Source organism: Dunckerocampus dactyliophorus, chromosome 1 (genome assembly GCF_027744805.1).
Source record: "Dunckerocampus dactyliophorus isolate RoL2022-P2 chromosome 1, RoL_Ddac_1.1, whole genome shotgun sequence".
NCBI lineage: Eukaryota > Metazoa > Chordata > Actinopteri > Syngnathiformes > Syngnathidae > Dunckerocampus > Dunckerocampus dactyliophorus.
The window spans coordinates 21,711,554-21,724,250 of NC_072819.1; the positions used below are offsets into that span (position 1 = coordinate 21,711,554).

General features: G+C 40.3%; 2 protein-coding genes across 12 annotated transcripts; one reads left to right on the top strand and one right to left on the bottom strand.

Moving 5' to 3' along the window:
* Nucleotides 1-353: 353 nt before the first annotated feature.
* Nucleotides 354-2,013, bottom strand: LOC129184982 (UDP-GlcNAc:betaGal beta-1,3-N-acetylglucosaminyltransferase 7-like). Its single transcript, XM_054781581.1, has one exon. The coding sequence runs from the start codon at nt 1,871-1,873 to the stop codon at nt 659-661; it is 1,215 nt and encodes a 404-aa protein (XP_054637556.1). The 5' UTR covers nt 1,874-2,013; the 3' UTR covers nt 354-658.
* A 1,031-nt stretch (nt 2,014-3,044) lies between these two features.
* LOC129188566 (UPF0688 protein C1orf174 homolog) lies at nt 3,045-12,576 on the top strand. 11 transcript variants are annotated; one of them, XM_054789346.1, is made up of 6 exons: nt 3,058-3,201; nt 4,268-4,300; nt 4,377-4,434; nt 6,148-7,897; nt 10,231-10,608; nt 11,695-12,576. In XM_054789346.1, the coding sequence occupies exons 4-6, from the start codon at nt 7,808-7,810 to the stop codon at nt 11,851-11,853; spliced, it is 627 nt and encodes a 208-aa protein (XP_054645321.1). In that variant the 5' UTR covers nt 3,058-3,201; nt 4,268-4,300; nt 4,377-4,434; nt 6,148-7,807; the 3' UTR covers nt 11,854-12,576. The 11 variants fall into 11 exon arrangements, with proteins under 11 accessions (XP_054645329.1, XP_054645313.1, XP_054645339.1 ...); XM_054789372.1 differs by having other exon boundaries at nt 7,826-7,897; XM_054789338.1 differs by having other exon boundaries at nt 3,050-4,300.
* Nucleotides 12,577-12,697: the final 121 nt, after the last annotated feature.

A 12,697-nucleotide genomic window follows, 5' to 3' on the forward strand; every position in this document is an offset into this window, starting at 1 on the left:
AGCGGTGTATCCTGCGGGGAGAGTAGACAACTGTGACAAATCCCTCTTTAAGCTTTAATTAAACGCAATATTTTGCTAGTCAGCCTCTTGTCCATAGTTTCAAAATGGTGGTATTGTCTTAATGTTAAGTGTGTATATAAAATCCCTACAGTATCAGTCAAGTTAAGTTTTGAATAACAGCAACAACTGTGTATGGTATGCCGTGGCTTAACATACTGTAACAAAGGTTGTTGTGAGGCGATGATGTTTTTCCCATCCATCTTTTCAATGTTCAAAATCGAACACAAGTCCCTTTTTTTTTTTTTTTTAGATAACTAGAGGACTTCAGGTTTTATTTACACTATCATACAAAAACTCAACAAAATCTGATACATTTTGGTTTAGAATGTTTTCTCTGTTCTTGCTGAAAATACACAATTGGTCAAAATGTTGCACCATATTACTAATACTTTGGCTGTCACGCTTGCACACTGAGGCTCACATTTGAAAAGGCACTGAGATTTAAACACTGAAGACCTATATGGTAGTGGTTTTCCAAAAGGCATTGAGGATTACTCATATTTTATCTCCAAAGTGGATAACTTAAATGTAAAAGTGGCTGTATATTTAATCATAACTCAAGTCCTCTTCGCTTATTTTTGGTTTCTTCCACTGACAGTCATACCGAAGTCCTCTGAGCACAAACCAGCTCTTCCTCGTGCACCAGCCTCCACATCTTGACAAGCTCCTGTGCATTAAGTTTGTGCACCACAACAAGGTTCTTGTAAAAGCACGGCTCGGTGTTCATGGGGCTCACCCTGCGCCTGGTGATGCCGAAGGTCCTGAAGCCCAAGTGCATTTCCGGGCTCAGGTGGAGCCTCTGCAGACACATGCCCAAAAACACGTCATCAATGGGGTACAGCTCCAGGTTCTCGGAGACCACAAAGAGCCTCCTGGCCAGATGGGAGGACATGAGGAACCCCCCTCCCCCTACATAAGGTGGGTATGGCTTATCATAGAGCTCCCTGGGGATGTAGTATTTGCTCTGTCTGTTCCTGATGGGGATGGCCTTGGAGATGGTGTCCCCCACAAACAAAGTGGTCTCCTTGTGCTCCTCCACTTTAAAGCCGATGAGGTCCAGCAGGTTGTTGGTGTTCACAAACACATCGTCGTCTCCTTTGAATATAAACTGGACTCCTGGACAGTAGATGTTGAACCATTTGAGAAAGTTGACCTCCTTCAGGGTCAAGTTGAAGAATGTGTCCATGAAATCCCACTGCAGGATGTCCCTGTAAATGTGGTCCTCATACTCGATCAGTTTCTGTAGGTTTTTGGCGTCTTTGCCCGCAGCAGGGCTCCCCAAAAGAAAGAGGGTCTTTATGCTCTTACCGTCCACCGTGTGTTCCTTGCCCCAGGTTTTACGCACCGCCTCCCGCCGGTCGTGCTGCTCGATAACGGACTTGACCACCATGAGGAGGTGCACCCCTCCGTCTGTGCACTTCTCCGGGTGGTTGATGAGCATCGGGAAGTACCTGCAGTGCCGGTGCAAGACGAACTGGTGAAATCTCGGGTCCAACCTCCGGAACCAATCCTTGGTCCTCACCGTGACATCCTCGCTGCAGTTGAGCACCTGCGGGTCCCATAAGCGACCGCTCCGGTTGGATACTTGTTGCGCCTCCGGTGCGCTTTGGTGGTTCAACAAAGAGTGCTTGACTGCAGTCTTCTTGAATGAAAAACAGTCTCCACACCAGCCGGCGTGTCTCATATACGTCCCCATGGCGTCTTTCTCGGGGAGTCTAAGCTTGTGGATCATGAGGAGCGAGGCGAAGAACAGAGAGAGACTCAGCAGGGGCTTCAGTAGACCGAGCCGCTTTCTCCTGAAAAGGTGCTCCATGGTGCTCAGTGCAGTGGCCAGGGGCTCTCCAACGCTTCACCTTTCTCCATTCTCAACTTCAGGTCTCTCAGGCATTGATGTCCCCTCACATGTGGTACTGTACTGCCCCACCTGGAGGGCGCTGACACTGACCTGGACCCGGGCTCTTTGTGGCCATGACGGCACTCACTGGAGGAACAGGTTGGCTTTCCGTCGTGGGGAAAGGATGATGGACGTGGTCCTTCAACTTCTCTGCTTTGTGCCTGTGGACACACAGACCCTCCTTCATTACACTCGCTCTCCTCCGCCTCCTCTTCCCAAATGTCACCTCCCACCTCATCATGATGATGCCTCTTTATTGGAACAGGTGTCAACAAGTATAATGCCTGCACACTTTAACAGTAACATGTAGCGTATTTGGCATCTGCTTTTGAGTTTACACTGAAACAATGACTTGTTCCATTGTAAGAAATTGTCTGCAAATAAAAAAAGGTGGTATTTCAGCTAGTAGAATTAAGTGTTTTTATAAAATTACTCATACAAAAATGCATTTTTGTGATAACGTTAACGTGATAATGTTTAGACATCAAAATAAGTGATGATAATAGGATAAAATGAGATAATGTATGTACTATACTTTATTATTGCATGCCTCAAGCGTACTCTGGTGGACATACTGCAGAATTACAAAAGCCAAGAACGTTATTTGTCAGACGTACTAGTGAGTTTATTTTTCACTAGGTTAATCATATTTTAGAATTGTAACAGTTAAGAATGTTATTTTTATGTTATGTATAACTGAGTTTATTTTGAAATTGCGTCAAAACATGTTCCTCACAAAATGCTGGTCAGTGTTTTGTCATAACTTGCAATACTGTAGTAACACGTATTGCATGATACAGCAAATATTCCTAACAAAAATCAATACGAACGTTAAACATGATTAAAAATATTTAAATTGTACAACTGATCATACAAACATAATTCACGGAGTGCCCCTAGCGTACTCTAGTGGACATACTGGGAAATTAAAATAGTTAATATTTACTGCGTGTTATATATAACGTCAATGCATATTCTAAATAGGTAATGATAAGCTACATTTCCAATAAAAAAAACAAAACAAAAATTATTTACATACTGTACATGCACGAGCAGTCGTGCGTTCATTTCCGGTTTTGACGTCATCACGTCGACGCATTACTGCTAGAAATTTGAGAGGGCAACACCGAGCCGAAAAAGTAACAACGTCACATCGGGTAATCGTGTGAAGTCCAAAGATAAGGCGCTATCAGGAAGTATTTTGTAGTTATTTTGTAGTAGCTTACCACCGATAGATGATACGTAAGGTAAGTGTCTGGTTGCGATGACTAATTGGCAGACAGCTAAGTCGCTAAATGTTACCGTTTTGGTTCACGGTTCTTGCTGGCAGTGTTAGCTTGTGGTTGGGGCGTACGCTATTGAGAATAAGATTTACTGGAATGATCGTCATATGAACGCGTTTAAAGTGTTTCATTTATGTATCTTGTTTGACGTTTGCGTTTAAGTTGGACAAAGGACAAAAACAGGGCAGTTCAGCTAGCTTGAAAAGATACGCTCACGAGACGAGGACGATCACGTGATCGCTACTGGTCATGCTGCATCATTTGTTGAATGTTTTGGGAGGCATATGTTTTAGTATTCAATCACATTTAACTAGACTAGTTGAGGTAGTGTGTAATTTGGTTTAAAAAAAACTTCGTCAATTGGCATTCAACTCTACATTAAACACATGTAGGATGAGCTAGAATAGATATTCTGACCTCCTGACCTTGATAATGCTAATCAGAATAAATGGTTAAAAATCGTACATACACATCTCCAAAATCTTGTGTTGATCTCACATATTTAAAAACTGAATTGTTGATTAATATTTTGATGCCACATTATTTTATCAGGGAACGTAACCCTAATCTAGTGTGGTCTTGGAATTGCTCATTTTCATGTCAGAAGTCTTCTCCTTAAATTCGATTTTGTAAAAATTTGACAGATTAAATACTGATATTCTATTTTTGTCTGAAACATGGCTGACAAGCTCAATCGCTGAATGACATTGCTATTCAAGGTTATCATATTTTTGGCTGTGATCGTCACAGAAAAGGTGGTGGTGTTGCTTTTTATGTAAGGAACAAATTTAACGTTGCTTTTGGGCCATTGCTGTCAATTAGTCAACAGTTAATATAATTGAGTCCCTTGATTGTAAAAAGTTCTGTACAGTGCTTTTCATTGACTTGTCTAAAGACTTCGACACCATCGATCATGACACTTTGTTAAATTGGCTTTAGAAAATCTGATACTGCTGTTGGCTGGTTTTCTATCTGTCAGGTAGAACTCAGTGTGTACATCTTACTGGTCTGTCTTCCTCTTTACTTTTAGTAACTAAAGGAGTACCTCAAGGTTCTGTTCTAGGTACGCTGCTGTTTTCCATTTATGTAAACAATCTCTGTCAAAATGTGCCGAACGCCTTTTTTCCACTTTTATGCAGATGATGCAGTCATCTATTGTTCCCCTCCTTCAATTGACCAAGCCTTGGATTTTGTACGGTCTGTATTTCATTATGTTCAGTCACATCGAAATCAGCTAAGGTTAGTGCTAAATGAAGACAAATCTAAAGTTATGGTTTTCTCAAATGTAAAACTGCTACCCTCTCAGCTCCCTAAAATCAAAACGGCTGAAGGGAAAGAAATTCAAATGGTCTCATCTTACAAGTATTTAGGCTTGTTATTTTAACTTGTCATTCAAACAACATATTTTGCATCTTGTAGTGAAGCTAAACTGCTAAACTTCAGCTGAACTGGAGCTAAAACTTATTTTTTTGTCTTCAGAAATAAATCCTGCTTCCCTGCTTATACAAGGAAGCATTTGATTTCTGCTACTTCCTTACCTTTGCTGGATTATGATGACCTCCTATTTATGAATGTGTCAGAACTTCTTTTGCAAACGCTGTGCACTGTTTACCACTCTGCTTTACTCTTTATGACTGGCTGTGGAAACTGTGTTCACTATTGTACATTGTATGCTGCAGTTGAGGTTCCATCCCTATCTGTGGACTATTTGGTGGACTCACTGCCTGACTTTAATTTATGAATTTATGAATTCTTGGACTCCTACCATCTTACCTCTGCACATACATGCATAAATACCATCAAACAGTATGCTTTGCGCTCTCAGAAAAATGTATAGACAGTGGTTCCTGAAGTCAGAACTAGAGATCGACCGATATGGGTTTTTCAGGGCCGATTATTAGTAGTTAAGGAGGCCGATAACCGATATTTAGAGCCGATATTTATTTGCAATAAGGGTCAAAATTGGTGTAAAAATGTTGAATAACACAGACACTTAATTTCCTTTAACTGCCTAAAGCATTTTTATTTAACCAAACAGAAAGATGGCTCCAGAAGAGCATGGAGTTATACACTCAGAAGCATCTTTTAGAAGTTGAATAAAAACTTAAATATATACAGTAGCTTCCTGAAATGTTTCCACAGTAAATAAAGTAACATTTATATATAACTTATCTTTGTTTTAAGTTCAAACACAACGAAAAGTAGAGGGAGTTAACAAGCTCAACAGCAACTCTTGTAAGGTTTAATAAAAAGCTATATAATAGCTCCCTGAATTTTTTTCAGCCTTCATCTTAGCGTACTTCCCTGCAACAAAACAAGACCAAATTGAATTTCTTACACTCTCTCAGTCACACACACAGGCTTCTACAACCACAGACTGTTTCCACATTGATATTACCAACAGCATTGTTTCAAGTGATTCACAGGCATATTACGTTATATTACGTTACGTTATTATAGTAGTCGTGAGCTGTAGAGTTTTTCATGTGACTTTCATGCAAAAACACACTATTTTCCACATTACATACATTCTCCCCATTGCTAATGCATAGTCTGCTGAGCCTTTAGAGCCAGACCGGCGAACTAATGTTACGGTACGCTAAGCAGCCTCCACCTTGGCGTGCTTCCCTCCAATAAAACAAGTGAATTGAGTTATTTACACGTTCTCTCTCAATCACACACATGCTTTTACTGTCACGGACTGTTTGACTGTCGACATTATCAGCAGCCTTCTTTCAGGTAATTCACAGACATGTCGGGAGGTACTACGAGCTAGCAGAGATGCCGCTAATGTTTACTCCGCTGTTACGTTATTCTGCTGTTCACTGTAACGTCAGTAGGAGTTGCAAGATGTAGAGCACTGGGATGTTAAAATTTTCTGCATTTACCTTGACGTGTGTTTGCTCTCAGACGCTCTCAGAGAATGTGTGAGAGAAAGGACAATCTCCGCTTCAGATTGGCTCTGCCACTAACGCATGCCGTGGCTTGCTTAACCAATCAGATGGCGCTGGAAAACAGAAGTCACAGCTGGCAGGAGAGAGAGAGGTGCGGCTGCATCCGAGCCGAACTACCCCAGTTTTAAATTGATTTCTTGATATAGACCTGTTGGATTGAAATAAGGCCGATTATCGGCCCGGCCGATAATTAGTCGACCACTCGTCAGAACAGAGTTGGGTTAGACAACAGTCCAGGACGCTGCACCCTTTGCATGAAGTGACCTGCAAAATGACTTAAACTTATCTCAACTTGTTACGTTAGATTCAAGAGAGTTTTATTGTCATGTGCATAGTAAAACAGCAGTTATACCATGCAATGAAAATCTTATTCTGTTCATTCTCCCAAGAAAGAAAGAAAACACAAGAAAGAATAAGAACATAAGAAACATAAACACATAAACATATATACCAATAAATTAAGCAACAACAACAGAAGAGACATTAATGCAAGTAAATAATGCAAATAAATAAATAAATAAATAAATAAATAAATAAAGTGCTATGAGTGTGTGCGTGTGTTGCGTGCGGCGTGTGCGAGTGCTTCGTTGAGGAGCCTGATGGCCTGTGGGTAAAAGCTGTTTGCCAGCCTTGTGGTCCTGGACTTCAAACTCCTGTAGCGTCTGCCTGACGGTAGGAGTGTGAATAATGAGTGTTGTGGATGTGTGCTGTCCTTGATGAGGTTGTGTGTTCTGCGTAGGACTCTAGATGTGTAAATGTCTTGCAGTGAGGGGAGGGCTGCCCCAACAATGTTCTGTGAGGTCTTGATCACCCGCTGGAGTGCCTTCCTATCACGTGTTGTACAGTTACCGTACCAAACAGTGATGGAGGCGGTAAGGACACTTTCGATAGTGCATCTGCAGAAGCAACTCAGGATTGTGGTGGACATGCCAAATTTCCTCAGTCTTCTCAGGAAGTACAGTCTCCTTTGGGACTTCTTCAGAATTTGTTGGGTGTTGTGAGACCAGGTGAGGTCCTCGCTGATGTGTGTGCCAAGGAACTTGAAGGTTTTCACCCTCTCCACCTCAGTCTCATCAATAAACAGGGGTCTATGCGGCTCCTTTTCCCTTGTTCTTGGGTCGATGATCATCTCTTTAGTCTTATCTGTATTGAGAAGGAGATTGTTAGCACGACACCAAGCTATGAGGTCCGCCACCTCTCTTCTGTATGATGTTTCAACACCACCAGTGATCAGTCCGATGACTGTAGTGTCATCCGCAAATTTAATGATGCTGGTGTTGTTCTGGGAGGCCACGCAATCGTAGGTTAGGAGAATTTAAGGCTATTTTAAAGGAACATGAAATGAATGGGCCCCGCGACCCTAATGAGGAAGAAGCGGTATAGAAGATGGATGGATGGATGGATGGATGGATGGATGGATGAAATGAATGGGCTCGGTCAACGTAACTTGTTTTTAAATTGTTGAAACTGTTGATTATTCATTGTGAATGTTGTACTGTATGTTGACAATGTCTTGTTAGAAACTTTGTGTTATGCTGCCGTCTTGGCCAGGTCACTCTTGTAAAACAGATTTTTAATCTCAATGAGCTTTACCTGGTTAAAGGTTAAAAAAAAAAATGGGTCTGTCTTTGCAGATGTCTGGTCAACTCAACAACCTGAAGCACAGAAAGAGGAAGAACATCTCTGAGCCTAAACACTCCAAAAAGGTTTGTTCTCTTTGTAATAGAAACACATAAAACTATTAAAAATCAGAATTCCCAAGGACTCCAGTGAGTGCCTTTCAAAGGTCCCCTATTATGAAAAATAATACTTAATACTAAAAAAATACCCAGTATGTTTTAAATCATGGTCTAACAGTATAGTGCCTATTTATGATCACTAAATGTCAGAAAAATCATCTCCCTCACTTGTTGGTTTTTGAAGGAAGAGGTGCTTAAACATTTGCTTTCGAAGTCCCGTGTTTTTATGACGAGCAAGGAAAAACCTCCTTCCTAATGGACCTGATACTTCCTCTTACCTGCCACAAACTAAAGGAGCCCTTGTGTGTACGCTAGGCCTGGGCGATAAACCGAAAATTTACTGTTACCGAAATTGACTACAATAACCAACGTCATTTTGCCCATGTCGATAAATTTGGTGTTTTAATAAAAAATAAAATAAAAGTATTTTTTGCCTGTTTTGACTGTGTGCTGGTATGCTATGTTAATTCCCCTTTAAGATGAGGTACAGCGTGTTTAGTCACGTGACTCCACCCATCCAGCCTGAAGAAGGGGAAACAGACGGTGATGGAACGGGTGACGGTTCAAATGAAGAAGCGGCTGTAAAAAGGGAGCACACGTGCGACTATGTTTTTCAACCCTTTCATTCGCATTTTGCTCCTGAAATAAGTCCATACAAAATGAATCAAAGTAATTTTGGCGCATCAGTATATAAATCTACAAGCTTTTCTTGGCTCACATCGGCAACTCGTGTTGATGAGCGATGACATCTCAGCCGTACAAGCTGCACTCGCTTACGTAGCTAACTAGCTCTGTTATCAGTTGGATACTGGCGCACTGCTCTCTGTGACGTACTATAGTGCTTTCCCAATCATGCGCTAAAAATACTTATTTTTTTCTTCTGTTCGTATTCATTGTAATGCCGCTCCAAATGATACACAGATGCTTGACTTGAAATAATATAGATTTTTAAAGCCTTTAAAAAAAACAAAAAAAAACATGTACATCATGACCAATTATGCAAAATTGACAATTCACAAATAAAGAACAAGATAATAAAAACATGATAAAAGCATCTCTATAGGAAACCATGATTAGTTTACTGTTGCAGTAGGGGTAGCAGTTGGTAAGGATTCCATACTTTATTTGATGTCACTAATAGATGGTCACATGGCTACAAGAACATGTGAAATTCCCTTTTCATTGTGTGAGTGATCATTTTGATGATGCTTACCTATCCAGTTTCTAAAGCCAACATGGCACACACATTTAGGCAAATAACATGACAATGGAATGTCTGGAATTCAATAAAATTGTTTGAAAAATGAGAAAGTCAATATATTTCTAAATTGTAATATTCTTATTATTGGAATATATTACCTGACATGGTTGTGTTAGGTTGGGTTGCCACTTATCACACTGCACGGCATTGATATCAATGCCGTGCAGTGTGATAAGTGGTTAGTAGTTACATTAGTAATGTAATTGCATGAGACATGATGCCAGTCATGTTATGTGGCTGTAGGTGTAGCTTAGTACATGTGTGTACAGGATGTAGTATGTCAGGGTATGTACCATACATTCATATTTGTGGACCACAGTCATTATTTTGGGTTTTACAAAGATTATGTTGAGCAAAAGAACACAAAATGCAAAGTGACTATGAAAACTGTCGTAACCACCTGTAATTATGTAAATAGAGCGTTTTTGGCGCTTTTTGGAGTTTTTTTCAGAAGGTTTGATAGGCGGAATAGGTGTGTCCCATTGCTTGCATTATATTTCGATGAAAGTAATGAGTGCCAGTTGGTCAATAAATTAACGAAAAGCAGTTCATTTGAATTTCCTTCAGTTATTTTCTGATGGAAAATATATACAGTATAGTGGTCAGAGATTTATCGTGCATTTATCGTGATTGAGGTAAAACTGCCCAATTTACCCTGATATTGATTTGAGATCATATCGCCCAGTCCTAGTGTACGCCCATCACTTCACAGGGGACATCTTTTGTTAATCCAACAATAATTTTAAAAAATCAGGCTTCGCTACACATCTTAAAATACACCTGAAGCTCTGCAAAGCTGTACATTTGAGGGTGCAGGTTCACAAAATGCCGTGTTTCCAATAGGGCTTCAGAAAAGCACTCTTCAAAACAAAAATGAAGGCTAGATTTTGGGCAACACACTTCCAATACACTATTGTAGGACCTCTAACACTTATTTTAAAAACTGTTGAAAAATAAAACCGTATGGAACCTTTAAAGTTGGTAAAAGTGATGGCTACATTTGCAGCAACTTTTAATCCCTGTTTTTTTCTTTAATCAGTCACAGGGTTCTGTCACAAGGAGGAAATGCATGAAAAGTCCAAAGGCTCTCTTCAGTGCAGAGAGAAGTTCAGCAGCTAGTCCGAACAGCTCAGCAGTAGGCGACACAGAGAGACTGTCTCACATCAGCTGTGAGTGCCTCCAGTCTGCAGGCAGACGGCGATGCTCTGCGTCTCCTCTGTTGGACGGACAGGAGGGCAAAGAGAATGAGCTGAGGATGAGCCCAATTTTGGACACTTGCACATGGTATGGTATACGGGACAAGCATGGCCTTGATGACATGGATTGCGAAGAATTGGACAAAAACATGTTCCCAGATGATGACAGCAACCAGATTCTTCCTGTGGAGCAGTTCTTTGGAAATCTGGATGCTTTACAGGTAAGCCAAAAAGCCCAGTTGTCAGAAATGATCAAGGATTAATTGAAGTACACGTAGGATCATATTCAACAACGTGGGTACTTAAAGAAAACCTCAGTGAGCTTGTCAACAAATATAGTACTCGCTCAACAGCTTGTCTCCATGCAGTGTGAAAGGTAATTGCTAGGGCTGTCAAATGATTTAACATTTTCATCAGATTAATCACAGTTTTAAAATGAATTCATCATGATTAATCACCATTCTCAACTATGTCTGAAATATGCCCATTTTTACTGTATCTAATGAACAGAAAAATAAATGACAGGACAGGATTATATATATTTGTATGTATTAATAGCTCCAAATGAACTGAGTATGTCCATCGAGCTAAAAGATACCACACAAGTCTACAAATCTATTTATCTAACACTAGTCTCTTTCATAGTAGCAGAACATTTGAATCACATTTTAAACTGTGTTATTATGAGCAATGAGGGGTTGCGTTCAAAGGCATCACGTAATTTAAGGTACATTTACTTGTTTTCAGTGTATCTTCCAACATACTTAAACGTATGAAACATACTTAAACGCAAATCCATTTTCTATGCCACTTATCCCAATTAGGGTCACGGTATGCTGGAGCCTATCCCAGCTGACTTCAGGCAAGAGGCGGGGTACACCCTGGACTGGTCGCCAGCCAATCACAGGGCACATATAGACAAACAATCATTCACGCTCACATTCATACCTATGGACAATTTAGAGTCTCCAATTAACCTAACATGCATGTTTTTGGAATGTGGGAGGAAACCGGAGTAATTGGAGAAAACTCACGCAACACATGCAAACTCCACACAGATAGGCTCAACGGAGATTCGAACCCAGGTCTTCCAAATCTCCTGACTGTGGCTGTGTGGCCAACATTCTAATCACTTAGCCACCGTGCAGTGCATTTATTAATCATTTTCTGAAAAAAACGCTATATAGTGAGGGAGCAATATTCAAACTGCGATATAGCGAGGGATGACTGTACTTGAATTTGTTTCAGAGAAAGTTTAAATTCCAACTTGATTTATTTACGTTAATTAATGATGTATCTCCCCATAGGATTTTCCTCAGAGAACATCAGAGACTTCTCATCATCAGAGTAAGCACAGGCGACGCCATTATTACGCTAGAGAAGACAGCGATGAAGAGCAACAGCATCATGAGGCGGAGGAAGGCCTCAGCAGCACCCAGCAAGAGGACAGAGTCGGCACTTTGTGACTTTGTTTGGCTTTCTGCACTGAGAAACTTTTCAGCACTTAGCTTAAAAAAAAAAAAAAGGCAGCCAAATGAAATTTACGAGATCAGTCAGCCTGTCACTTGCACCAAGGTAATGTGACGTTTCTTGTTTGTTGTTTTTGCTGAGATATGAGGATACTTCCCACTTTTAACATTTCTCATAGTGGTTGGTAGGCGAACACAACTCAAGACAATCACTTCCAAGACAAGCCAACATTAGATGGATGTTTTTAGAAAGCCTACTCCCAATAGGAACACACCACATGTTGACTTGATCATCACTGGTGATCACATTATTTTTAATATTTAGAAGAATATAATCTTATCGCCACCATTTATCAGGAACAATTATTTCTTGATGCCTTTCTGCCCACTCAAAACCTGGTTTGGAGGTGACAATGAGCACGCTTAGGATTTTCACTTGCCACAACAGGAGTAACATGTAATGAGGTCCCGTACAGGAGCTGTATCCAAAATTCCACAAAGATAGTAATGCTCAGTCTTGACCCTATGAAAGAGGCATTACTTTTATTATTTAGGAAAGTATTGAGGTGTAGCGTAGATCACAGCTGTACCTAATAAATTATCTTTATGTAGGCAGCACTGATTGCACTGTACTTTGAATGACTTTTTTTTTTTTTTTTTTTTGAAGCCCAAAGAGATGTTGCATTTCAACAGTGCTGGTTTCAGGTAACAACTCTTCAACTCATACTGCATCCACTCCAGTTTGAACTAGGATATTGGAGGTTGTCTTTTCAGTCAATTTATGTAGCTTAACTATTACCTAACAATTAAACTCTGTAAATAGTTAAAACATTCAGGTTGT